The sequence below is a fragment of the Planococcus citri genome, chromosome 4, assembly GCF_950023065.1.
Source record: "Planococcus citri chromosome 4, ihPlaCitr1.1, whole genome shotgun sequence".
NCBI lineage: Eukaryota > Metazoa > Arthropoda > Insecta > Hemiptera > Pseudococcidae > Planococcus > Planococcus citri.
The window spans coordinates 41,212,768-41,237,990 of NC_088680.1; the positions used below are offsets into that span (position 1 = coordinate 41,212,768).

The window sequence follows — 25,223 nt, forward strand, 5'->3', positions numbered from 1 at the left end:
GAGGAATTTTTTTAAACTACATACATTTTTATTAGAAATTCATATCCGAGTGTGATTGACCAGAAATGATGAGTTTAGGTTTTACAATATCATTCTGCGTCCCTATATCTCAATTGATTGCGAAAATGAAAAATATATAAACGAATTTTGACCATAATAATTTCAAATTTGATAGAATTGTATGATGCGGAAATGCGGAATGTATCTTCAATACGTCGTTGAATAAAAATAATTGTAAAAAATCGAACGATAGTAATTAAGTCGGTAGGTACGTTAAAACAGTAAACGATGAAAATGTTTGTACTCACGAAAACGATAATTCAATCGGAAATGGCCGGTGTTATGTCTCGTTTCATATTTATTTTGCTACGTTGCATTCTAATTAAACTCGTTAGTGGTTTTCTGATCTCAGGTGATAACCTGAACATGAATTTGTTGAATATTCTGAAATCGTATTCGATAATTTCTGCTACCTTAAGTATTTAACGAAATGCTTATCTACTGATTTCGATTCTTTTGGTTTTAAACGTTGCTCCAATTACCTTTACATACGATTTTAATCTCGTCACATGAATAATTGTAATCATACAGACGTGAATTTGTTTCAAATTTACAAATGAGTATGAAATATTGGTGCAAAATTAACTTCGAATTCGAATCAATTTTCTTGGGTTTGATTGGTCGATTTTTATTGTACCTAAGAAAAAATCACGCGGTTGAATACACAGGTATTTTTGAAAAATTTGCAGCAGTTGTTGTCTTTACAGTTGAAATGTAACCAAGTTTCAAATAGTTACCTATGAATTTATCTATTTGTAGATCAAAATGAATTAACAACATTTTACAGAAGATTAAAAAAAAAATAGTTGTATTGTAAATTGTTCCATAATAATACAATAGTAGGGTACAAGAGGTTGATTAGGTTCAAAATAAAATTAACATGAGCATAATTTCACAAAAATATTTTGAAATAATACCTATGAGTCATGATAGGTCCTATATGGTAAATAGAGTAGAAAATAACCATGAAAAAGCCAGCAATGAAAATGTTTCTAATTAATCAGAATAACTAAGTTTAGTATTTAGATATTCAACTGTCAAGAACAGAACTTGGGAAAAACTTACAACACTAATATTAGGTACAAATTACGATTATCACGATAACACCAATATATAAACGTAGGTATATCTGCTCGCAATATTTTATTACTTGTATGATTAATATGTATTATGGTGGTTTTTTCAAACAGAATAGGTACTCGTAGATTAAATGTGACTTTTAGCGAAGGTCACTTAGGTTATGATAACCTCTCAATGCGTCATAATCGAAAAAAAAAAATTATCAAACTTGAACGTGAGCAAACTGAATGGGCAATTTGAAAAATTAGAAAACCTAAGATTGAACACATTCACATCTAAATATTGAAATAGAAAAAAATTAATATAAAATAAAAAAAAAAAAAATAGTAAAGAGTTACGTATTTTAAACATCATCAACGTCCATTACCGTTGGTATTGGTGATAAAACCGAAACCGAATCAGTATCACCATCGTCATTTTTAGAGCCATCACCTTTGGTATTTTTATTTCCACCCAGTACTTGGTTCAAAAAGTTAAGATACTCTTCTTGAGTTATCAAAGGTTCAGTAGGTACAATATTACCAGTATCAGTTTCGGATTCATTTGTAAGGCCAGTTTCAGCATAATCAGCATTATTGTCAGAACTTAGCCCAGCAGTTTGTTCATTTCCTTGGAATATTTCCATCAAATAATTTCGAATCAATTCACTACTTACGGATTCGCTATCGGTAGGTGTTTCAGATTCATCTTCGCAATCGGCTTTTGTATTCGAGGTATCACTGGGATATGCGTTCAAAGCGTTGAAAAATTTACACAAATGATACATTTTGATATCTCTCGAATCGTATAAATTAAAGCTTGATTTTTGATACACATCAGGCCACATCATACAGACGAATGTTACTCTGAATTTATATTCCAGTATCAGTTTCTTGTCTGTTGTAGGAATATCTTCTTCGGTTTGCTCTTCTGGTATTTGAGTAGTGGACACCTCAGAATTATTTTCTGAATCAGATGAAATCTCATTGGGATTTGTAGTTACCTCAGAAGTGTATTCTGAATCAGATGCAGTTGTAGAATGATCTGCAGCTGAATTGAAATTGCTTTCAGAATCAGTCGTTTCTGACATGAAATCACATTCGATCGGAGTAGGATAATTATTTGTACCATCATCGAGATTAGGATTAGTCGTCTCAGGAGATTCTGTAGTGGGAGTGGTATCATCAAAGTTGAAATCATTGTTGTTGGTTGTTTCATAATCATTTAGATGACGGTACTCATTGTATCTACGAAAGAAGGCTTCAACATCTGCATGTCTTGGTGATGGATCAGTTGAAATCTCATTTGAATTTGTGCTTACTTCGGAATTATATTCGGAATCAGGCGCATTTTCAGTGGGATTTTCAGCCAAATCAATTGACTCTGGCGGAAATTCACATTCGATTGGAGTATAATTCATGCCATCTTCTAGACTAGGATCTGCAGTTGTCTCAGGAGTTTCTGTTGTGGAAGCTGAATGATATAGACTGAAATCATCGCTGGTTGTTGTTTCTTGTTCGTATTGGGGATCAACACGAGCAATGAGAGCATCAAAATCTAAGCTTAGTGATGGGTCAAAGCTGGATTCAGGAGGAAATTCAAGATCGTTGTTGCTAGGTTCTGGTTCTGGTGTTGTCTGGTCCAACCTTGGAAACGAAGGATGAAATTCATCATTGTTATCATTCGAGGCATTTTCATTGTATTCTGGAAAACTTAACGGTGTACATGGCACTTCTGTCTGCTCAGTAGATATTTCACTATTGAAATCAGGAAATTCATCGGATGACTCTTCTAAGCGAATTGGACGATTCCTCGAAACAGGAACCAAATGAGCGTAGACTCTGTCGTATTCATGATCAGAAACTGGCGTTCTGTATTCGTGAGGACGAAAATGTCCCCAAGTTTCGTAGTTATCATACTCGCCAAATGAATTATAAGGATCATGATCGATACTTCGTCTCCTTCGAATTGGTCTAACCGCATCAGCATCGTCATTCTCATTAGATCTACGACAATTGGCCCCAGTGCAGATATTTTTCCTATCTTCAGTCATGTTGAATTGTTCAACAGCCGTTGAAAAATCTTCACCAAAAGATGAGGATTTCGAGTACTCGGAAATTGAAGGCAAAGCTGAATCGTAATTGGGATAATTTGGTAAGGCTGGCAAAGCTCCATCGTCGTATTGTTTCTCATCGTAAATTGTGGTTTTTGGCCGAAGATTGATACGAGTTGGTGCAGATGTCCTGGCTTTGACCTCTTTTCCAAAATCGGAGGCTGGCATAACGCGATCATAGTTAGGTATGCCAATAGCCAGATAAGGGTTTTCAGTCTTCTGAGCACCAGCAGGAAGGAATAATTTTGGTAAAGGTGTATAAGATGGGTTTACATCACCTGATCCGTAATTCAGTTTGGAAAACCGGTTACCGTATGAATTTGAATAAGGATCCGAGAAAGGTACATCGTTTCCGTTTGTGAAATCTTGTCTTTGGACTCGATACACTCCGTTATTTTTTTCAAAAGGTTGCTGGTAAGCTGCCGGCGATGGATTTTTATTGGCTGGGAAATCTTGACGGCTCACACGGTAAACGCCATTGGTTGCGGAAAGTCCCAAAATTACGCTGAAAACGCACAGGCATTCAAGCCAAACACGCATTTTTATTGGTTTTTAAAACGATTAAGTACACTTTTTATTCGGCACACTAACGCGACACTGATAAATTAATAAGAGTACAGAAAATACAAACTTTTGCCGTGAAATTTTACACGATAATGATTATAATCGCCCTTTCAACTTCAACTCGAACTATGCTTATAGCAACTGCTGCGTCAAAAATGTTTACACCAATGATTCTCATTCTCATTTCATAATTGATCTGATAATAGTCCACGCATATTATTTCTAAGAAACATTGTTTTTGTTGTTGTTTTTTTTTCTCTTGAAATATTGTTATCTTGGTACAAATTTGTCGACAGAAGCCACTCGATTTGCACTTCTTATCACGTGCTAATCAGCGAAGAACAGCACCTAATGAACCTTTTTTTTTTCAAACTGCAGTATCGAGTGTTTTTATCAACGTCTGCGGGGAAAATTCAGTAGAAGAAAATACCTAGTCTCTAGTCTGAGATAAGATATGGTAGTCGAATGAGAATTAATCATCGATTTAAATAGGTTCTAATAATATCGATGAATAATGGCTAATTTAATTTTTTACATTATCAGAGGTTGCAAAACTGGAAGAAGCCAAACTCCATACTAAAGCCATAACAGCCAATATCTTATGATTTTTTTCGATTTTTTGCACAACACACGAAAGGGTTTGGGTAAAATTTTGATAGAATTTAATTTAAAGATGTCTTTGCTATCGATTAGTACCAAAATTTTTGAATTTTGTGGAATAATAACGATCTTACGAGAATTTTCATTTGCAAATTTTTACCAAGGAGTGTAAGTAGGTATAATTTAAATTGAAATTCCTCGAAAGTTTCGGCGAGAATTTAAGTGTTCTGATAAACCAAAATGTTGAGAATTTTGTGCTGTAAAAAAAATACATCAGAATTTATCATTTTACATAAAAGTACCTAACGAAGTGTTGAATTGAAGTTTGGGCGATTTTCAATCATTTTGGTTAAAATAATCGTAAAAAAATAAAATTTTCAATTTTTAAAAATTGGTCAAATAACTAATTTATTTTACAAAAAAGTCGATTTTTTTAAAACTTTTTTTTGAAAAAGTGTCTGTGAACCATCGAAATAAGCTGAAATTTCGCGATAAATTCAAATATTTCGAAGAAAATGTTTTTGAGCCTTTTTTAATAATTCTGAGCCGAGGCCAAAATTGGGCCATAATTTTAGAATTTTTGAAAAAGTGTCATGTGACCTACCTATCAAAATTGGTTAAAATTTTGTTGGAAATTCAAATATCTCAATGAAAATATTCTTTGAGAATTTCTTAAGAATTTTGAGCCAAAATTCGGCTTTGATTTTTGAAAAAAGTATTATGCATCCTATCAAAATGGATTATTTTTGGAAAGAAAATGATCTGAAACCTCCATCACCAAACTTTCAACTGTCCAAATTGATTTTCCTATTTTTGGCAAATTTTTAGGAACCCGAAATTCACATTTTCGGTAATTTATGCATTTTTTTTTTTTAACAAATGGAAAAAACTTGGCCTGGTCATTCTCCCAACAAAGTTTCCGATTTCTCCAAAATTTTTAAATTTTTCCATACGGCGCGGAAATTGGTTCAGCAAACTATAAATTGAGTTGTGCCTTATTTTCGACCTGTTCCGCGAGTTTATCCACATTTTGACCGATTCCCAGGCAGACACCTTGAGGGTGTATTTGTGACAATACTCACTCAATCGTGAGAAATACGAATTATCAGAAATAGCCCGAGCCCGGTCAAAAAAAGGCTTTCGTCTGAAAATTAGCTCAAATACGAATAAGCCCGTTAGTCGGTTCAGAAAATTAGCCATCAACTCAATTTTAGAGACTCCAGAATGGTTCAAAATAGTGAAAACTTTGGATCAGCGAACGTTGGTTTTATCATAAAACACAGCCATCCTACTAACACAAAATTTTTGATTTCATGAATTTTATTCCTCGCACCTAAATACGCCGTTCAAAAAACACTCGAGATTCACCGCCTTGGAAATCGGTCAAAATGTGGATTAACTTTTTAAACGCAAGTTGAAAAGAAGTCACAGCTCCATTCTTAGCCACCAAAATCAATTCCGATCCTTTTGGAAATATTCACAAATCCTGGAGAGTTGAAAATTGCGCTGGAGGCTCTAGAATGTATCGAAACGAAGAAATTCGACTCGGAGGAATTGAAATTAATTTCAAAACTAATTTTCATCACTAAATATATATTTTTCAAGAGCATAAATCTCCAAAAATGACCAATTTTTGAAATTCAAAATCAGGGATTTGTATTAATAATCAACAATTTCTGAAACCCTCCAAACACGATTGAATTCGAACATAAATAATATTCGACAGCTGTTGATAGAAGTATTTGGTAAACGTGTCGAATATTTATCCTAATTTTTTTCAAACAATACACAATTTTAAAATTTTTTTCCAATTTTTTAAAAATACATAATGTAATTTTTTTGGCAAAATTTGCCGCCCTATGGCCTATGGCACGTGCCTATGCTGCCTTCCCATAAATATGGCCCTGGACGTACGTCGTACACTCACGTTAGGGGGATACATTTTCTCCGCGTTGATTAGAGCTGATAGTGGAGGTAAACAGTGGCACCAGAAGAAGCAAAATGTCTCATATTTTGATTCGAAATTGAAAAAGCTTATGAAAAATAAATTACTTACTGAAGGGAAATTTTTCAAGGTTTTGAGGAAAATGTTGTCTAAGGTAAGGAAAGTTCGCGCGAGGTCAACTTGAAAACTACAATAATGGTTCACTTTCTTTTCAAATTTACTTCTCAGAAATATATTTTTTTCATTCCACCATTGACTGATTAATCAATACAAATCGCTTCTTCAAGATCAACCGAAAAGAATTTTACATACTCAGGATTTTGTCAAGATTATCGTGCTTCTTTTTAGAGATGTGTTTAAAATCAGTATTGTCGTTTTTTTGAGCACTAAAAATTAGTTGAAAAAATTGAAAAATGGTACATATTCCTCCATTGCGTGCGAACTCGGAAATTCTGAAAAATGCCCCGAAATACATACAACTTTTTATGCTAATTAACTAAAAAATTAAGGTAGCACATTTTTTCGTATTCTAAATTTTTAAAATTTCAAAAATTACTAAAAAAAAAAGTACAATATTTTTCTTCTTTGAAAAGTCAAAATCGCGAAGGTTGACATGTTTAGAGGAAAGTTGGTATAACCAATTTAACTCCCCTATCACTCTTGATGCGCAGTTGAATGTTAATTTTCTAAGACTTCTTATGTTTTTTCGTCATTTTGTTGCTGTAAAACTAATGTGAAAAATTAATATAAAATGCTTTTACGAGTATTCCAACTTTTTTGAACGTATGCAGTAAAGTTGATACAAATAAATTGTCAATTTGCGTATTTCCGGTCATTTTAAGAAATAAATTGTATTTTCTGATAATTTTTGAAATTTTTGAAATCTAAAATTCGAAAAAACATCAGTCCAATTTTTGATATGGTAATCAGCATAAAAAGAGGTTCTTGGGTGATTTTTTCCTGAATTTTTAGCGTGTACGCCATAGTGAAATATCATCTTTCAACCTTTTCAGACAATTTTTGATGCTCAAGAAATGTGCAACACTGATTTTCACCACATTTCCAAAAAGCCCTTGTTGGACCCACGAACTTGTGAAAGTTACATCCACGTCATCGAGGTCGATGGCTTGTACTACTATTAACGACTGTATGGTTTTCTCCAGTGATTCCAAATCCATGGTCAGTGCCTCTTGACAGGAGAATAAGGCTCAAAGTGACCATTGAATAGATTATAGCCTTTATATCGGCCGGCCGCGTGTGTGCTGTTGATGAGTGAAAGACGAAAGTGGAACATGAAAGAATACTTACTTACTATTGAAAATTTATTCACTAATCAGCCTCACACGTCTGTGGTGTTACTGGTGTTTGCTTTTTCATTATGTGTTTCCTAGAAGTCAAAAGCTAGGTACTTCAAGGTTTGAATTGAAAAAACCGAAAAATATAATAACTCGAATGCCAGATATTTCAACTCTCGCTGCTCTAATGATACAATTTTTCTCACCTTGAAAAACACTCGTTCGTACCTATACCTACTCGGCTTTTTACACGTTAAAAATTCATCACAACCTAACCACCTAATATTTTCTCACTTTTTGAAATGCGAAAATGAAAATGATTTCGTATTCCTCTAAGGTCTAAAGTGGCTCAAGCAGCAGCCGAATCTGACGAAGTCAAAGTCGTACAGCAATCATTTCAAGACATCGTGTTGAATATTAATCCATTAGCTTGACACGCGTCGCTTTTGCTTGAAAAGCCATCAATTTTCATTCCGGTACTATTTTTAACATCTCGCGTAGTTATTTTCCACTTACCTGAAACAGTCGTAGAAAAAAAATCGAATTCACGTCTGGCGAAACGACGTTATAAATTAAATAAAAATCTCTAACCCGAACCCCGAACTCCGCCGCCGAATGAAAAATACACTTTGGAGGAAATATCGTCGAAGAAAAATCACATTTATTGTAAATTGCGCTTGTAACCTAATATATTGGTACTTTAAAGGGTGTAATAGAAAACGGCTTGGCTTGGTATTCGTACTCGTATACTATATATGTACGTAAGATGGCACATACAGTATCTCGATGTACCTATTCGCGTTGAAATACGCGAAAATTGACAATGACGTCGAATTTATTACACACTACGAGTAGCTATGTATAGGTAGCCTTGCATGAGGAAAATTCCACCCCAACTCACCCCCATCTGGTGAATTTGGCGGGTAAAACTTTATAAACACCATTTTGGAATAATGTTGAAGGAAAAAGTACACTAAGGATACCAATGTCGTGTATTAGATTGTCGTAAAGTATTAAGTTGAGAATTCATACACAGTTATGGTGTATTTTTTTCCTCTCGTTGTCTTCTTCGTCTCGCTCGCTCGGTCGCTCATTCTGGCTGCGAAAAAAAAAGCTTAGCCGAACTAAATCCCTTCGGAGAGACTACATCATTTTGAGTTATTGTATTTTTAAATAAACTAGACACTTTGGTAAGTCGGATTACGTTACCGTTTTCAACTTTTCTCTATTTGCTGTGGCTTTAATGTTTTTGTCGGTGTTGCGGCTCGGCCGCCTTTCACGAGTATACGCTGCTAAATCGCCTACAATACACTACCTTTCGCTACCTGCAACACATTTATCAATGTAGAGTGTCACACTGTATGTGTATATATACACGATACGAGTACATTTCATCGACAGGTGTTTCCAGCCAACTTTTCAATTAGCTCGCGCATCCGTCAATCCGAACTGTGTATTTACTCTTCGCTCGTACACCGTGTTTCGTCTCGCGTAACAAGCCAAAAATGTCAAAATATTTGAACGATCGAGTAATCTTATTAAAATAGAGTGTAGCGTGGCGAGAGCTGTGTGCATTTGGTAACTTTGACCTGGAATTGTAATGAAATATCTATGGCTGGTTTCATGAAGTGCATGATACTCGCTGAACATGATTTTCTTTGGCATTTTCGGTGTCAGTTCTTCAAAAGGCGTGAATTTGGGGCCAACAATCCCTCGATTTTAGATTTATCTAGATTTTATATTCATTTATTATTTTAAAAATCGACATTCATAAAAATAACTCTGTTAAGTGCTTGTTAATGCGGTGCTTACTCATGAAATGTTCCGCAGTAATTTTTTTTTGGTCTCTTCTGCTTTCACGATGGTGTGAAAATTAATTTTTATCGAATGTTCAATGCGATTAAAGAATTTGTTTATACTCTTAGTGATCAAAATCACAGCAGCCGACTCCGAATTTCATGGCTTTCTCATGTTTTTCGGAGTTACTTAAAAAATTATAAGTATACTCGACACTCGTAGGTACAGTTTATTTCTCTTACGAAATCTGATTAAATTTAATACGCTCACGGATAAGCAGGAAAGTAAATTTACTTGATGAAGGATGACTCTCAAATTCATCACAATTTTTGAAAATTGAATACGGATATTACGTAACTTTATCGGATGACTAAGGAAATTTGTTTACTTACGAATGAGTTCCCCTCTTTCAATTGCTTTGGTTGGTTACTAGCCGGATGGTGACGCAGCCTTTTTCGTTTCTGCCTCTTATTATGGAACCAGATCTTGTCCAGTCATTCTAGACATTTTCATTCAAAAAATCCCAACAGCACGGACTTTTTTTCAAAAAAAGTGGAGAATACAACTTCCTTGAATAACATACTAAAAGTCCACATTCCTCTTAGATAATGTCTGTGAGTATCGTTCGGGAGGGGGGGGGGGGTTAAGACTACCTCCGAAATAGGATTTTCGCATGTTTCCTCTGAAAAAACTGCCTAGGAGAAAACTAGCCCTGAACATAATTGTTCTGCTTGAAATTCATGATTAAAAAGGTCTCTATCAACGTTCGTGTAAGATGAATTTTTAAAGCAGATGAACATCCTTGAAATAGAACTATTCAATTCAAATGAAAGAAGTTGAATTTGAGAAATTCGACTAGATGAATTATCATAAAAATTGATTGTGTTACGCTCAAACAGGTAGGTATTGCAAGAAAGTAACCAATATTCAATTTCTACCGTTTGCTTGCACTTTTTGACCATCAAAAATCATATTTAAAAAAATTATAGCTAAATTTGCGCCTCGGGTATAGTCTGAATATTCTGATGAACTCTACACCTTCCACGATAATTTTTGGTCACATTTCTCTAATTCGTGTTTTTCTTTATTCGATTTTATTAGTCTTCTACATTCACGTATGTTTACCATTTCTGCAATCTGCGTTATCATTCTTCCTGCATAAAAATGATGACTTTTTTCTCGCAAATTTAATGTAGGTACTCAGAATTATTTTGTTCCGAACCTTTTTTTTCCCGTAGGAATTATACTTTTGGAGAAGAACGAGAAAAACCTATTTTTGGGAAGATCTCACCCTCTCTCTCTCTCTCTTCCTGAACGATACTCTCCATTTTAACGTTATTAAAATAAATAATACCTAATCGATTGAACGCTCTTAACGCGAATTAATTTCATCTCGAGAGATCATGAGATGAATTTACTTACTCTTTAGGCCTTAAGTGGCCTTAAAATAACGTTATGGCGCAATTCGGGTATTATACTGTTAATTATATATTTGAGGGGATCTTTTCTGAAATTTGAATTTCAAGCCTGAAAGTTTTACCTCATAACAAATGCCTCATCGAATATTCACTTGTTTTGAAATAGATGGCGTACATTTTTTAAATACTTATTTAGGAACACAATTAGACATCTCATGGACACTTAGATATACTAAGTTTGAAATAATGAATCCAGTTTTTGGAAACTCCACTAATTCGCCAATAATTCTGAAGAACATTTCAAAACAATTTCTAAAACTGATTCCCATTTTTTCAAATGAAGTAGGGCACTCGAAGTCGCGTCATTTTGAGCCACCGTGAACAGAGTCGCCATTAATTTTTCTCTCTAATTTTTGGGTGGGAACGAGAGCGTTGAATTCCTGAGGAATGACTTGGGTGTGAGGAGGTTCGAAAAAAATGTCAAAAAAAACTTATTTCCTGGTGTGTGGGTATTATAGTATCTATAGTATCACATTGTGCTGCTGGTGTTGTTGCTGGGCGAAGGTAGTAGAGGACGTTGTGTGAAGAGCAGTCTGAAGCTGGAAGTTCCTCACCATCGCTGTCCTGCTGCGGATGAATCAGATCCCCTCCCCAGAGATTTCAATCAATGAGGAAAAATGACGATGCATCGGTGGGTTTTGTCTGCTTACATCAAATTACCTTTTCCAAGTTTTCAGCATCTTCATATACGTTTCCGTCAAATTTTTCAAAAATCACTTCTTTTCAGTACTTCATCTTCGAGAGTTTCAAAATTACTTCCTTTACTACCCAGTGGCCCTGATGATTGTAAAAGAAGAGGAAGTTTATAATAATGTTCTTCTTTCTGGTTTTAATTTGGCTTTAATGTCTGTACGTTTTTAGCCTAATTTTGGGACTTTCTGCAACCAATGGCATTTCCCATCCCCAGCAGCTTACCAGCAACCGTTTGAAAAAAATAACGGAGTGTATCGAGTCCAAAGACATGATTTCACCAATGGAAACGATGTACCTTTCTCGGATCCTTATTCAAATTCATATGGTAACCGGTTTTCCAAACTGAATTACGGATCAGGTGATGTAAATCCATCTTATACACCTTTACCAAAATTATTCCTTCCTGCTGGTGCTCAGAAGACTGAAAACCCTTATCTGGCCATTGGCATACCTAACTATGATCGCGTTATGCCAGCCTCCGATTTTGGAAAAGAGGTCAAAGCCAGGACATCTGCACCAACTCGTATCAATCTTCGGCCAAAAACCACAATTTACGATGAGAAACAATACGACGATGGAGCTTTACCAGCTTTACCAAATTATCCCAATTACGATTCAGCTTTGCCTTCAATTTCTGAGTACTCGAAATCCTCATCTTTTGGTGAAGATTTTTCAACCGCTGTTGAACAATTTAACATGACTGTAGATAGGAAAAATATTTGCACCGGGGCCAATTGTCGTAGATCTAATGAGAATGACGATGCTGATGCGGTTAGACTAATTCGAAGGAGACGAAGTATCGATCATGATCCTTATAATTCATTTGGCGAGTATGATAATTACGAAACTTGGGGACATTTTCGTCCTCACGAATACAAAACGCCAGTTTCTGATCATGAATACGATAGAGTCTACGCTCATTTGGTTCCTGTTTCGAGGAATCGTCCAATTCGCTTAGAAGAGTCATCCGATGAATTTCCTGATTTTAATAGTGAAATTTCTACTGAGTAGACAGAAGTACCATGTACACCGTTAAGTTTTCCAGAATACAATGAAAATCTCTCGAATGATAACAATGATGAATTTCATCATTCGTTTCCAGGGTTGGACCAGACAACACCAGAACAAGAACCTAGCAACAACGATCTTGGATTTCCTCCTGAATCCAGCTTTGACCCATCACTAAGCTTAAATTTTGATGCTCTTGTTGCTCGTGTTGATCCCCAATATGAACAAGAAACAACAACCAGCGACGATTTTAGTCTATATTGTTCAGCTTCCACAACAGAAACTCCTGAGACAACTGCAGATCCTAGTCTAAAAGATGACATGAATTACACTCCAATTGAATATACCTCAAATTATAACAACGATGAATTTCATTTGAAATTTCATATCAATTTCTGATCATAACTGCTGAGTGATCATTGCTTGGCAAAGTTTCGATATCATGAATTTTTTTATTAAAATTTCTTAGCAGATTTCTGTTGACTACGTACGTATTTATCCAATCAGTGATTAGTATTTCAGCTATAATCCAATCAGTGACTAGATATTTGAAATGCTAAGCAATATGCAAAAAAAATCAATTTAAGAAGCCATTAGCGGATCGGTGATTGGAAGACAGTTTTGAATTTCAGTTTGAACAAGGGTCAGGAAGATTCGTTCTTTTTATTGGGCAATTCCCCACGAACACATTTCTCCAAGTACCACTATATGGGTTGGTAGTGATGTTTTTTTTTTGTTTCATGATTTCAAAAAGTTGTTTTTTTAGCAATTTTAAATGAAAAATTTGTTTTATGAAAATTTCAACAATTTTTATTTATGAAAATAGTTAATCATAAGATCGGGAAACAGTAGTTTGTAGATTGATAAACTAAGTTTCTATAAGAATCATATATTATCTTGACCATACAAAATAAATACAAGAGAGTTTCATTTTATGGCGAAGAAATTTTTTATTGATTTGCAAAATCGATTTAAAAACCGCAAAAACTCTCTTGTAATCAGCGATTAGCTGATGGCTTGTTTTTTTTTTTCGGTTGGCGGTTAAAGCGATAATTTTGATTTTTAAAAGTATTTTTGATGGATATCACATAACGTAAGTTTACGTCTCAAATACACACCTCAAGAAACACTTTGACATTTAACAGCCTGACGAGAAAGCACGAGTGTTTACCATGACAAGTTTATCTCGTTGTTCGCCGTACTCGTATATTTTTGAACCTGCGTAAATATTCTCACCATCTAGAATCTAGATGCTTTTTGACTCGAGACACCCGTCTATCCAATTCTCCAACAAATAAAGCACGCACAGATCCTGCCAAAAATGAAAAGATGCCATGGAAGTACTCGTATGTATGTACAAAGTACATTACCCAGATCTGTATTTACGCTCGAGACTCGAGATGCGCCAGCTCGAATCACGAATTCGCTATCAACTCTCATTTCATCGTGTCGACTTCTTAGCTTTTATTTTTTTCGCTGTTTTTTAAAAGATTATAAAGATCGTGCTGCTGAAAATGAGCGCGGTACGCTGAGCTATAATATACGTAAAAACAGCATCAGTTACTTACTACTACAACTCCCTAGCTCGGATCAAAATAAGTCGTAATTATCTCGGTGACATTTTCTCTGTAGATTACGAAGAATGAACGCTTTTGTTGTCTTATCGTCGCGTAGATAAATATACGAATATTAAATTTACGTATTTTGCTCGGAAATGTTACGACGTTCAAGCTTTCGCTTTCGAATATTTAAATTTATGTTCTTTATCCGTATTCTATGCGTTTTTGCCTCACAGTACCGTATATTTACCTACTTATCTGATTCCCTGAAGGAATTCCTCGTGTATTGGGGATACTTCGAATTTGAATGGGAAGGTGAGTTGTCGAGAGGAGAGATTTTGACAAAAATCGCGTCTTTGAAATATGAATACTTATCATTTAGTCTGGTCGGGTGTTCGATTTTTAGAGTGTATTTTTGCAGAATTTATGAGACGATTTTTTTTCACGGAATTCATTTTTTCCCCTGGCTTTTCGGGTTCATTGACTTGAGAAAAAAATTGTTTCATTATGAAATGATCGAGAACTTTGAAAATATAAATTTTTCAATCCGGTATGATGATTGAAACTGGCGTGAGGTGGAATTTTGATGCTTTAGGGATTTAATCCGTCATTATGTAATACCTATCTACTAGAAAATGTGCAGTAGTTTCCCACGTTATCTCTTTATCATTGTGTATGATCGAAGAAATGATTCATGGATTGAGGAAAAGTCACTACCAGTACCATCGACTAATGCACTCGATTTATTTTTTGTTTCAGGTGAGTGTTTCAAGTCCTTACTACTTATGATTCAAAAACAATGCAGGTAAATTATTTCATTAATACGTAAAAGTAACAAAACAGTGATTAAAAAAAAAAATCGTAAATAGAATAAGGACAAATACTTTTCATTGTACTGTAAGTGCTGAAAGTGCACTGGCTCGTTTATCGTATTTGACATTTTCGGGTCTTGGATGTTGATTCCAAGTTTGTAATTTCGTATCCGCCCAAAAATAGTATACTGCTGCTCCACAACAATAAAAAATGCTGAATATGACGAAAACGTATGGCAGATATAAATCGTAACCCTGAAATGATTTCGAATGTGTTATTGTTCTGTCAGTGTATAATTTTATGATCGATGAGTCATGAACGGAGTTTAATTTGAACCTTGATCAATATAATAATGAGAGATGCTACTTACTCTTGTCGTGCTCGTATAGAGGTTCACAAGCAAGTATGAGCTAAGCAGCTCGCCTATTGTGAAAAAAGTGATTTCGATTCCGCTTATGAGGCTGGCGTATTTTGGAGATAGATCAATTACATTTACCCTAGAATTGTGGCAAAATAATGATGATAACAAAGGTACTTATTTCTTGTTGAATTTCTTCATAATACATTATGTATAATACGATTAAGTACTTTTACTTACATGTATACGAGATCGCATAAAACCATCCCCAATGGAAACATCATGTAGAATAATATAAGCATGGGTATCGTGAATGACGAGTTGAATCCTATTACTACATACAGGACGAGTAATGAAGCTACTGACAAGAACCCAATGCAAATGAGCCGCTTGCTGACCTGTAACAAAGTATCATAAGTGAATTTCGTGCAAGATAATAGTCGATAGTAGGTACACTACAGTGGACTCTAATAATTTTTTTTTGAGAATTTTTGGCCAATTTTTGAAAATTTTAAAAACTTGGGGAAACTATTTCAAGGACAATTTTCAAACTTTTTCATGAAATACAAATTTTTTAAGCAATTCAGATGAACAAAAAAAGCTCTTACAGAAAGCTTTAAAATGAGACGTCACATAATTTCCTTTTTATGCATTTCAATGAAATTGTCACTTTTCACTTTATCAAAATTACTCGTACTGTTCTAAAAAATGCACATCTCTAAAATTGAACCAAAGTGACCAATTCCTTAAATTCAGCTCTCGAACATCAACAACTATCGGTTTTGGAGTATTCTGAAGCCTCCAACGATTTTTAAATTTCCTCAAAAAACCTCAAATTGCTCTGGAGAATTCAAAAATAAACAGGTGTGGAACTGTGGACGGTCTGAAAGGTTCTCAATTCGCATCGACTAAAGTTATAGGCCTTCCGTTCATTTTTGGGTTTTCCAGAGAAATTTAACGTTTCTAGAAGAAATTGAAAAATCATGGAAGGCTTCGGAATGGCCTGAAGCTAGTGGTAGTTGATGTGTGGGAAGTTGAATTCAAGGAATCATTCATTTATAGGTTTCTTTTTCCCCCAGAGAGATAGGTATTGTGTTACAGGGATGTGGTGATCTCCCCCCCCCCACGTCAATGAGGGGTGCCCCCAGGTTCATTTGGACAGCCCCCCTAATGTTGAAAGAAAATGCAAAAATCCTCTTGCAATCAGGCAATCACTGATGGCTTATAACGGTTGGAAACTGATGTTTTTGAATGTTTTTTTGGGATTTTGTAAATTTTCAATAATTCACCAAAAATTTAAAAATGAACTTCAACGCTTGAAATTTTGTTTACAGGTTTTTTGGAACATTCTCCTTCAATACAGCGTGGTCTTATTAAAATTGTAATGATCCAGTTACGTATCATAATTTTGAAACTATACTGTTTTTCAAAGAATGTCATCTCATGAATCATTTCGGCCACCGTCAAGAGCAGTTCATGTTCTAAATTTTGCAAAAAAAAATCTCTCACTCTCTTGTTACGCACCTGGGTTGGATTATATTTCGTTCTTGCCCGATCGCAAATATATCCGGCTGGAAACCAAAATATGGCCGTGCATATTTCTGCGGCAAATCTAATACGGTGATAAGTTTCTTCGGTGATCATGCCTTTATCTGTACTCGTAGAACAGAAATAAATTCTTGAAAATGTCAACTTATGAAATTGTTATAGATAATTATTATTTACTCGCGAGTTTTTACCTATCATGTGACTTGGTACGTGATAATAGTAAAACCCGAAACCGCAGCTGTTCAAAAATGATACTGTGAATATAGCCCAGACTGGCTTCGATGTCAAGATTTCTTTCCACGGATAATTTTCCTTTTGAAAAAATGTTCAAATTAAAAAAATTATGAAGTATGATTGTACAATTGTATTATTGCGAACTCAAATGATTATTCGTACTGGAAGTACTCTATGAGTCCCGACGTATTTGATTCTGTACGCTAATCGTGTTTTTTCGTTTTCTGATATGCTATCATCTTTGGAAGGATCACTTCTAACGTAAAGTAGCCATATGATTGACCAAATTGCGGCTGAACCTCCTGTATAAACGAATTTTGAAAAAATACGTATTTAAGATTTTAGTATTTGTGTCAAAAATGTTGGTAATTCGTTGAGCTGAAAATCTGATTTGTCTACCGAAAACTTTCGATAATGTACCAACTCACCTATTACACTGAAAATTGTAGTATACGGTATTATGTTGTTCGCTCCCAATACTGGAATGATGTGTTCGAGAAGCGCACCAAAATGTGCCCCGGACATGGCGATTGAAACCACTCTGGCTCGTTCTTCTAGTAACGACCAGCGTGCCCAAAGATCTGCTACACCGCAATATGCCAAGCCCTGAAAACAAATAAAAAGGGAATAAATATGGTTGAAAATATTTTCCGTGATCGAAGTAAAGTCCTTTATTGATGATTCTTTACTGATGAAGTGATGATCGGTGCTTTGCTACTCCTTCTGCCGAAAGGTTAGGCAAAGGTACCTGCAGTAAAAATCAGAAAATCTTATTCTTCTAGAAAAGTGTAGGTATTTTTCAATTCTCATTCCAATATCAGAGAATTCAGTTGGTAAATAAGTTATCATTTTGTACTAGTACATATTTCCAACATTCTACTAGCTGATCTTTAAAAGATACGTTGCTCGATATCGATTCCAAAATGTTGAGAAGCATCGTCTTTTAGCAATGTTTGAAAATGAATGAAGTTGGTGAAGGTATGATTCTTTTAATTTTATGGACGTTTAAAATCTCTCACCTCACCTTTCAACTCGCCACGTGTGTCTCAAATGTCCCTACTATTTCCATTTCATTCGCAAAAAAAAAAAAAAAACTCACCGATCATCCGATCTCGACAAGAAAATTAAAATGTCGGTTTCTGTCTCGTGTTCGGAGAAATGAAGTGGATTTCTGCAATTGCGGTTTTTACAGATTTTGTAGATGGACTCTTCATTTTTTTTTTTTTTTTTTTTGTAAAAAAAAACTCTCAAATCGGGCAACTTTTCGCCGAGATTGAAAATTTTTATGCGTTTGAATCTCCTCAAACGGCCTCTATGTGTTCCAAATTTAATTGCTCTCTTGAGGGTTGATTTTCAATGAATTTTTCAATTTTTGTGTTGAAGAAGTGGATGGTTTCAAAATGTCTGAAAGTTACTGAAATGCTGTTTTTTTTGACATTTTTCAGGGCATGTACATAACTCCTTCTCACCCTTAATCATTCTAATATAGGCAATGTACCTAGTAAACTATGGTTGGAGCATTTTATAGTCAAGGTTTTGGTCCCTGAAATTTTTAAGATGAAGTGATTGAAGCATTTCATTCTGAGAACACTTGGCGTAAGTTTATGAATTAATACACGATGAAGTTTGCCTCCACTGACATTAGGAAAAATTTCATCATCCCTTTTCTGGTTTGTGTGTTGTTCATTAATGATTAAAAAATAATGAAAATTTTTAAAAATATGTCTCAAAATGTACCTACAGGCAGATATTTGTGTTATCATTATACGAGTAGAATGAAAAGTCAACCCTAAAAATTGAACCTGGCCGGAGAAACAAGTAGCTCTGCAGCGAAATTATGGTAAAAACAGAAAGCAGAAATCGTCTTGTAATCAGAAAAATTTAGCTGACGCCTTGTGTGCTGGAGGACAATCGCATGATCGGAATCGTTTTTCAACCTCTAAAATTCCCAATCTTTCCTAGAATTATTTGAAAAAGTTGTTTATAACTCGAAAACTATGACATTTAAAAAAAATTTAGTTCTTTTTTTATAGAAAATGAAAATGTATGACAAATTTTGTAAAAATTTTGAAATTTCATGCTGTATGTAGAACCTGAGATATTGAAAAAATAGGCCTAATGAAAAAGTTTTTGCTTTCACATTTTTTCAGATAGGTGTCTCAGGTTTTACAGCATTAAATTTCAAGATTTTTGCAAAATTGGTCATATATTTCAATTCTCTATAAAAAAGGGCTCATGTAAAATTTTAGTAAATGTCATAGTTTTTGAGCTACGAAAAATACGCTTTCGCAAGAAAATGGCAGACCAGTATACCCCCTCCCCCTGTTAAGGTGCCCTAGGAACAGGAAATATTATCAAGATTACACCAACTGGTTCACTAGCCAAAGCCAACACAAAATGTGAACCATAGAAGGTTTATCTTTATACCTACATATCACAACTTCACATATTCATGAACAGTACTTACAAATTAGTTAGTCTAGTGTTACAGATGATGATGGTGATTTAAAAAAAAAAATATTTCAAAATTGAAAATGTTGAATAATATTTTTGATTCCTCACATTTCTCCCAAAATTTGGACAATTGTGGAAATTTTCCCCTGTTTTCTCTTTTTCCCATGATTTGGGAAATTTTCCATCATATCTTAGATCATTGCAGTGTGTAAGTCAAAAGTTATTTTTCTGAGAAGCTATGTTTTTGAAAAATTTTGAACAAGAATTGTTGGGATGTTCAACTCTCTCTCAACGTGTTTAAAATAGGTACTAACTTCAATTTTTCAGTTGAAAAATCTTGAAATAAAACGATTCACCTGTCAAAGGTGGTAAGTAAATAAAATATTGAAAAATAACATCGCCTACTCAATATTATCTTTCAGTACGATTGAAGAAGAAAATTACCCATGTCGGTATGGTGAAACATCAATGAAAGTTTCATTTCGGTATCATTGATTGAATTAATTAGATATGTATTTTTTTGCATTACTAAATTATCAAATCTTCAACTTTGTTTCGTTGCAAATTAGAACACTCTGGACTTTGTTCGTTTTAATATTTTACGTTGAAAATGTATCCGGAGCTACATATGTTCGGGAAAATTTATCAGATTCATCTTAGATAAAAACTCACTTGTAACAATCCATCCAGATATTTCACTCGTATGACCCAATTGAGTGGGACATTACGCAGCGCTGGACTCAGTATGGCTAAACAGGCGCTCAAACCAGTCCCAATTCCGAATGTGATAGCTCCTCCATAAGTGGTTGCGATGGCTCCACCGATAAAAGTGACTAGAAATCCGAGAGTATTTGCTTCCTCGATTTGGGTAATCTCACGTTTGCTACTCGTATAATTGTTCTGTTATTGTAAGTAGATGAAAACATTTATGGTAGAGAATAAAGAATCGTAAACTTATCATTACATAACATCGAGTTCCTAAAATGGAGCCTCGTGCTGTTTAAATTGACGTGAGATATCACAAAATTACTTACAGTCTGATTTCTCATTTCTATGAAAACATTTGTCAATGATTCCTGTATTATGTTTATGAACATGTACCCGAGAAAGGCCAGGCCGGTGATAATGAACCTTTTCGGTATCGATATAGCCATTTTAAGGCTCGACGAAAATACTCGAAAGAAAGTAAAACACCTATTACTAATACAACAACAGGTAACAAAATCAAGAAACTTTTACGAAAACGTTTAAAAAAAATAACACGAAATGCACAAATCGTCAAACTAACCGAAAATACTGAATGAAATTTTGATTTCGAATTATGGTATTTTTAATTTATTTCTCGTGATGTTCGTTATTATCTAAGTATGAAACTGTGAAACTGGCGATTCCCCTTCTTAATTAGGTGATAAAGATTGTATTGAAGTAGGTACTATCTATGATTTTGTTTATCGTATTCTTTTAATTGTGTGTAGAAATTAGAGAAACAAAATCCAAGATTGGTATCGGTGACGTCACGTTTCAAATCTATAAAGAAAAAAGATAAAAACCTTTTATACGACTGAATGAGTCTCGATAATGTGTTTGTGTACTTATAATAAAAATAGAGACAATTCCTCGATACGTTTCTTTCATTTTCACTCAATAGAAAAATGAAGGGAAGCTTTGAATGGTGTTTTTTTTTCAATATTCAATGTTGAAGATGACGAATGTGGACATTGAGATGTGATGAGCTCATTTCAAAACTCAGAAATTTTTTTCTTGCGATTTGGCTTCAAAGGTTTTGAAAAGTTTGAATGGAATTTCGTCAAATTGAAATGAGTCAGTAGTTCAATTTTTACCTTCCTTTGCAAGTATCCCAAAAACGAAACCTTTTTTTAAACAAATGAACTGAGCTTTACTGAAAGGAAATTTTATGACCTAAAATTTTATTTCTATCCAATTTTTTCGTAAGACCCATCACTTTCCATCACTGTTTTTGTGGAGTCCAGCTTTAAATAGCTTTTTCAACTAGATTATGTTTTTAAAAATTGGTTCTGTGGAATTAGCATGAACCTGAATTTCCCAAAATTTAAATTATTTTCTGGAAATAAAAATTTAGAAAGAACTTGACATTTTTATCAACTTACATTTTTTAATGTGTAATTTCACAGTTTATAGACCAGTTTGAAATAAATTTGGCTCAACTCGAAATCGAGAGATACTCGCATACAATAAGGGTCGACTTGTTCTAGAGCGGTGGTGCAAAAAAAAAATCAAATTAAAACACCTCTCTCGTTCGTCCATAATCGAATCATACGTATGTAGTAAATTACGACCTTCTTTTTTCCATGTTACGCAGTCTGCTCGAAAAACATTTCCGCCAATTCGTTAATAAAAAGTTCACGTTTAACCCGACCGTTTCTCGTATTGACCTATATCCAGGGCGAGTGTACTCGGATAATTTTGTTGGGTGTGATAAGCACACTTGGAGTTGGGCCAATTGTGTACATTTCATTTTCTTTCTCTCGCTCTCTTTTACTCCACAACACTGTGTTCGACGACTCGACGAATTGTGTGGGGTAGATACAGTGTGCCAGAAAGTTTAATTGTGATTTTCTCCCATCCCCCGTCCCCCCCCCCCCTTTCGCTCATTATCAGCGTTATCGTGGTGTGTTTTGAAAAGTGATGATTTCAGGGTTTAAGGTATAGGTAAGGAAAATACGATGGTGTTGGATTACATTGGTAATGTGAGAAATTATGAAGATACGAGGTATCGACGTTTAATTATAAAGAGGGAAATTAACGGTTGAGATGACGCGATAAGCCGCGAAGTGAGGTTTTGATTTATTGAAAGTACCTATTTACGTACAAATTACTCTCTATTGAATGCGAAATTGTAATCTCTCGAATTACGTATACCTAAATGGTTGCAGTTGTTTTGAATTTTCGACTCGTTGCTATACCTACATTAATTTTATTCTTTTCAAATTGTCATTAAATTTTCTCGGATGCGATGGTTTTTTCTATGATGTGAAATTGGGATATTTTAGACGCTGCTTTTGAAGTCTTTGATTAGCTTTTGAAATATTATATTCAATTTTTATGAATATTTTCTCGACTTGAACTCTCCTGGATTTTGACAAAAGTTGGTTTAAAAAAAGTCAACTTTCGAGTGGGAAATTGTTTAAAAAAATTTTGAGACTCGAAGCGGTACAGGAGGTTGAGCCAAGGTTCTCAAGGTAGGTCGATTTATTTTTAAAAAATGTACGTTTTTTGCCGTTTTGTAGGCACTATTTGAGATGCTGAACCTTTTTGACATTGACTTTGAAATTCAATACCACTTTCAGTCCTCTACAGTGAACTTTAAACTGATTGGATCGCGAAAATTGTGATTTCTGATCAATTTCGCAACGCTGATATCTATCGTTGAAAATTATATTTTTCGAAAACTGTTCCGAAGCTCGTTTTCAACAGGTTGAAATACCTCGATAAACGTTTTCTGTGCGTTTATTCTGATGAAAATTTCAGAATTCATATTTTTTTACCAATTTTAGTGAACGTTTCACGAAATTAAGCTAAAAAAATTGAATCTGGATAATTTGATCGAAATGGCCATATGAAGCGTGATTATCAAGATATTTTGACCTGTTGGACACGAATCTAGCATTTGTTGTTTCCAGAAGGAAGTTTTGATGCTTGAAAAGTGCCATGAAATTGATTTGCGATACAGCAATTCCTAAGCCCCCTGTAAATGATCAAAGGTGGAATTGAATTTAAAATTCGAAGGGTCAGAGAGGTTCAGAAACTCGAATCGCTCATTTTGAGGGATGTTGGACGAAGTTTTGCAAGGGCGACAGTGTTGAAAAATAGCAAGAACCACGTTTTTAAAAAAAATTACACTACTTTGAGGACTTCTGGATTCGTTTCTTGTACGACTAGGGGGTTCAACATTTTTCTAGATAGTCTCCCACTTGTTAAACCTCCTTACAATTTTTTTCTATCAAAATCGGGAATATATTATTTTATTTCATTTTTCCACTTTAATGTTTGTACAGATTAACTAACTGAGTACATGTGAAGAATGATATCTACTTACATGAGTTTGCTTTTTTTTTTTGAAAAATCACTTCGTTTGACGTTTTTTGGATTCTGTAAAAAAGCGAATGGAAAAAAATGAAAATTTCCATTTCAAAAAGTAAACGGCACATGGAAGGTAGACGATTTAAAAAAAAATTGAGTGTGTAATTTATTGTTCAGTAACTTTGATAAAATGGGGGAAACCCCATTCATAAGCGTGAAACAGAGAATGAAAAATTGAGAGAAAAATTCTACAAAATCTTTCAGCACCAGAAAAAACAAATTTTCCGAAAAGGAGAGAGAGACATTTTTTGTACCTAGTTATGGAGACATAAAAATGAATTTCTTCGTGAATCATTTCATCATTTTGAGTATCACTCCTATTCGCGCCACTGGTCTCATCTGTGCCTTTTGAAGACATTCGGGGAAGTTGCGACTTCTTGTTCATGCGAATAAAATCTTACCAAGCGAAAGCAGAAATCTTGCAATCATTATCACTTATCAAAATAATGTTGGCCTGGAACTGGAATGTTTTGATTTTGAATTCCCCATTGCAAAATAACAAAATAACGAGTGATACCTACTGTAGACAATTTATTTTTGTAGGATTTGTTGTAAGGTTTTACAAATATTTTTTTAATATTTTTTCGTTCATACACCCTCCAGGAAACTTCCTTATTTTTAGATCCCCCTCCCCATATTATTGAGGCGTATGTTGTTGCATTTGCATTGTTCGTCCAATGAGGAAATTTTTTGATATTTTGTAAATACATAATAACGTTCAAAGTTCAAAAAAAAAAAAAATTAACAAGAATGTTAAAGAAAACAAAACAGTTTTAGACAACTATAGGTGTTCGAAAAATATAAATAAATCACTTTTCTAATGAGAAGGGGTTGAAAATGTTTTGAACAATAATAAAAGGAAACATTGGTATGTGTGAAATTCCATTCAAAAAGAAAAGTCTGACAAAATATCATGAAATCATTTTTGAAAGTTTGATATAAGCAATTCATTATTTTTCTAATAGGTAATCAAGCTGTCTTCAATTTGAATAGAAATTCCAGAAATTGGTGATTTTTTTTCAAATATTTAAAAATCTGAAATAAAGTTAAGAATTTGTTCTTTTTTTCGAGTTCTGAAAAGTCAGAAAAAATACTGGAAATTTATCGAATTTTTTCCCAAGTTTTTGAAAATCAATAACAAAATATTATCGTCTGTAAAAGTCGATCGATTTTCTTTCAAGTTTTTAAAGGTCTGACATGATAATGTCGTAAAGTGAACCGAATTTTTTTCCCAAGTTTTCAAAAATCGTGATTTTTTTAATACAAAATCTGACTAATATCAGAAAATGTATGATCTTTTGAAAAAGGTCGGTCGATTTTCTTCCTCAAAACTCTGCCATAAAGTTAGAAAGTAAAATGAATTTTCTTTAAAGTTTTAAAAAGTCAGCGTGACGCGGATCGGCGTCACACAAATTTCGTAATGATCTCAGACTCAAAAAACATATCCATGTTGAAAAACTGAAAAAAATTGAAAAAAAACGAAAATTAAAAATAAGTAATCACATTGTTTACTTCTAGATACG

General features: G+C 34.2%; 2 protein-coding genes across 5 annotated transcripts in view; one reads left to right on the top strand and one right to left on the bottom strand.

Annotated features, from left to right (window-relative positions):
- Positions 1-25,223, top strand: part of kcc (solute carrier family 12 member kcc) — a 650,839-nt gene that overhangs the window by 370,521 nt on the left and 255,095 nt on the right. The gene's annotated exons all lie outside the window — the stretch shown is intronic.
- On the bottom strand, positions 14,972-20,955 carry LOC135844959 (vesicular glutamate transporter 3-like). Its single transcript, XM_065363370.1, has 9 exons — positions 20,613-20,955; positions 20,251-20,478; positions 17,553-17,730; positions 17,287-17,426; positions 17,082-17,202; positions 16,867-16,994; positions 15,583-15,740; positions 15,355-15,481; positions 14,972-15,238 (listed from the first exon to the last, which is right to left on the bottom strand). Exons 1-9 carry the CDS (start codon positions 20,730-20,732, stop codon positions 15,059-15,061), a joined length of 1,380 nt encoding a protein of 459 aa, XP_065219442.1. The 5' UTR covers positions 20,733-20,955; the 3' UTR covers positions 14,972-15,058.

Coding starts and splice junctions, on each gene's coding strand:
- LOC135844959 (XM_065363370.1), bottom strand. CDS start 20,732: ATGGCTATATCGATACCGAAAAGGTTCATTATCACCGGCCTGGCCTTT. Junction 17,203..17,286: donor GGACTCATAGAGTACTTCCA/GTACGAATAATC, acceptor TTTTTTCAAAAG/GAAAATTATCCGTGGAAAGA. Junction 15,482..15,582: donor TTATGCGATCTCGTATACAT/GTAAGTAAAAGT, acceptor CCACAATTCTAG/GGTAAATGTAATTGATCTAT.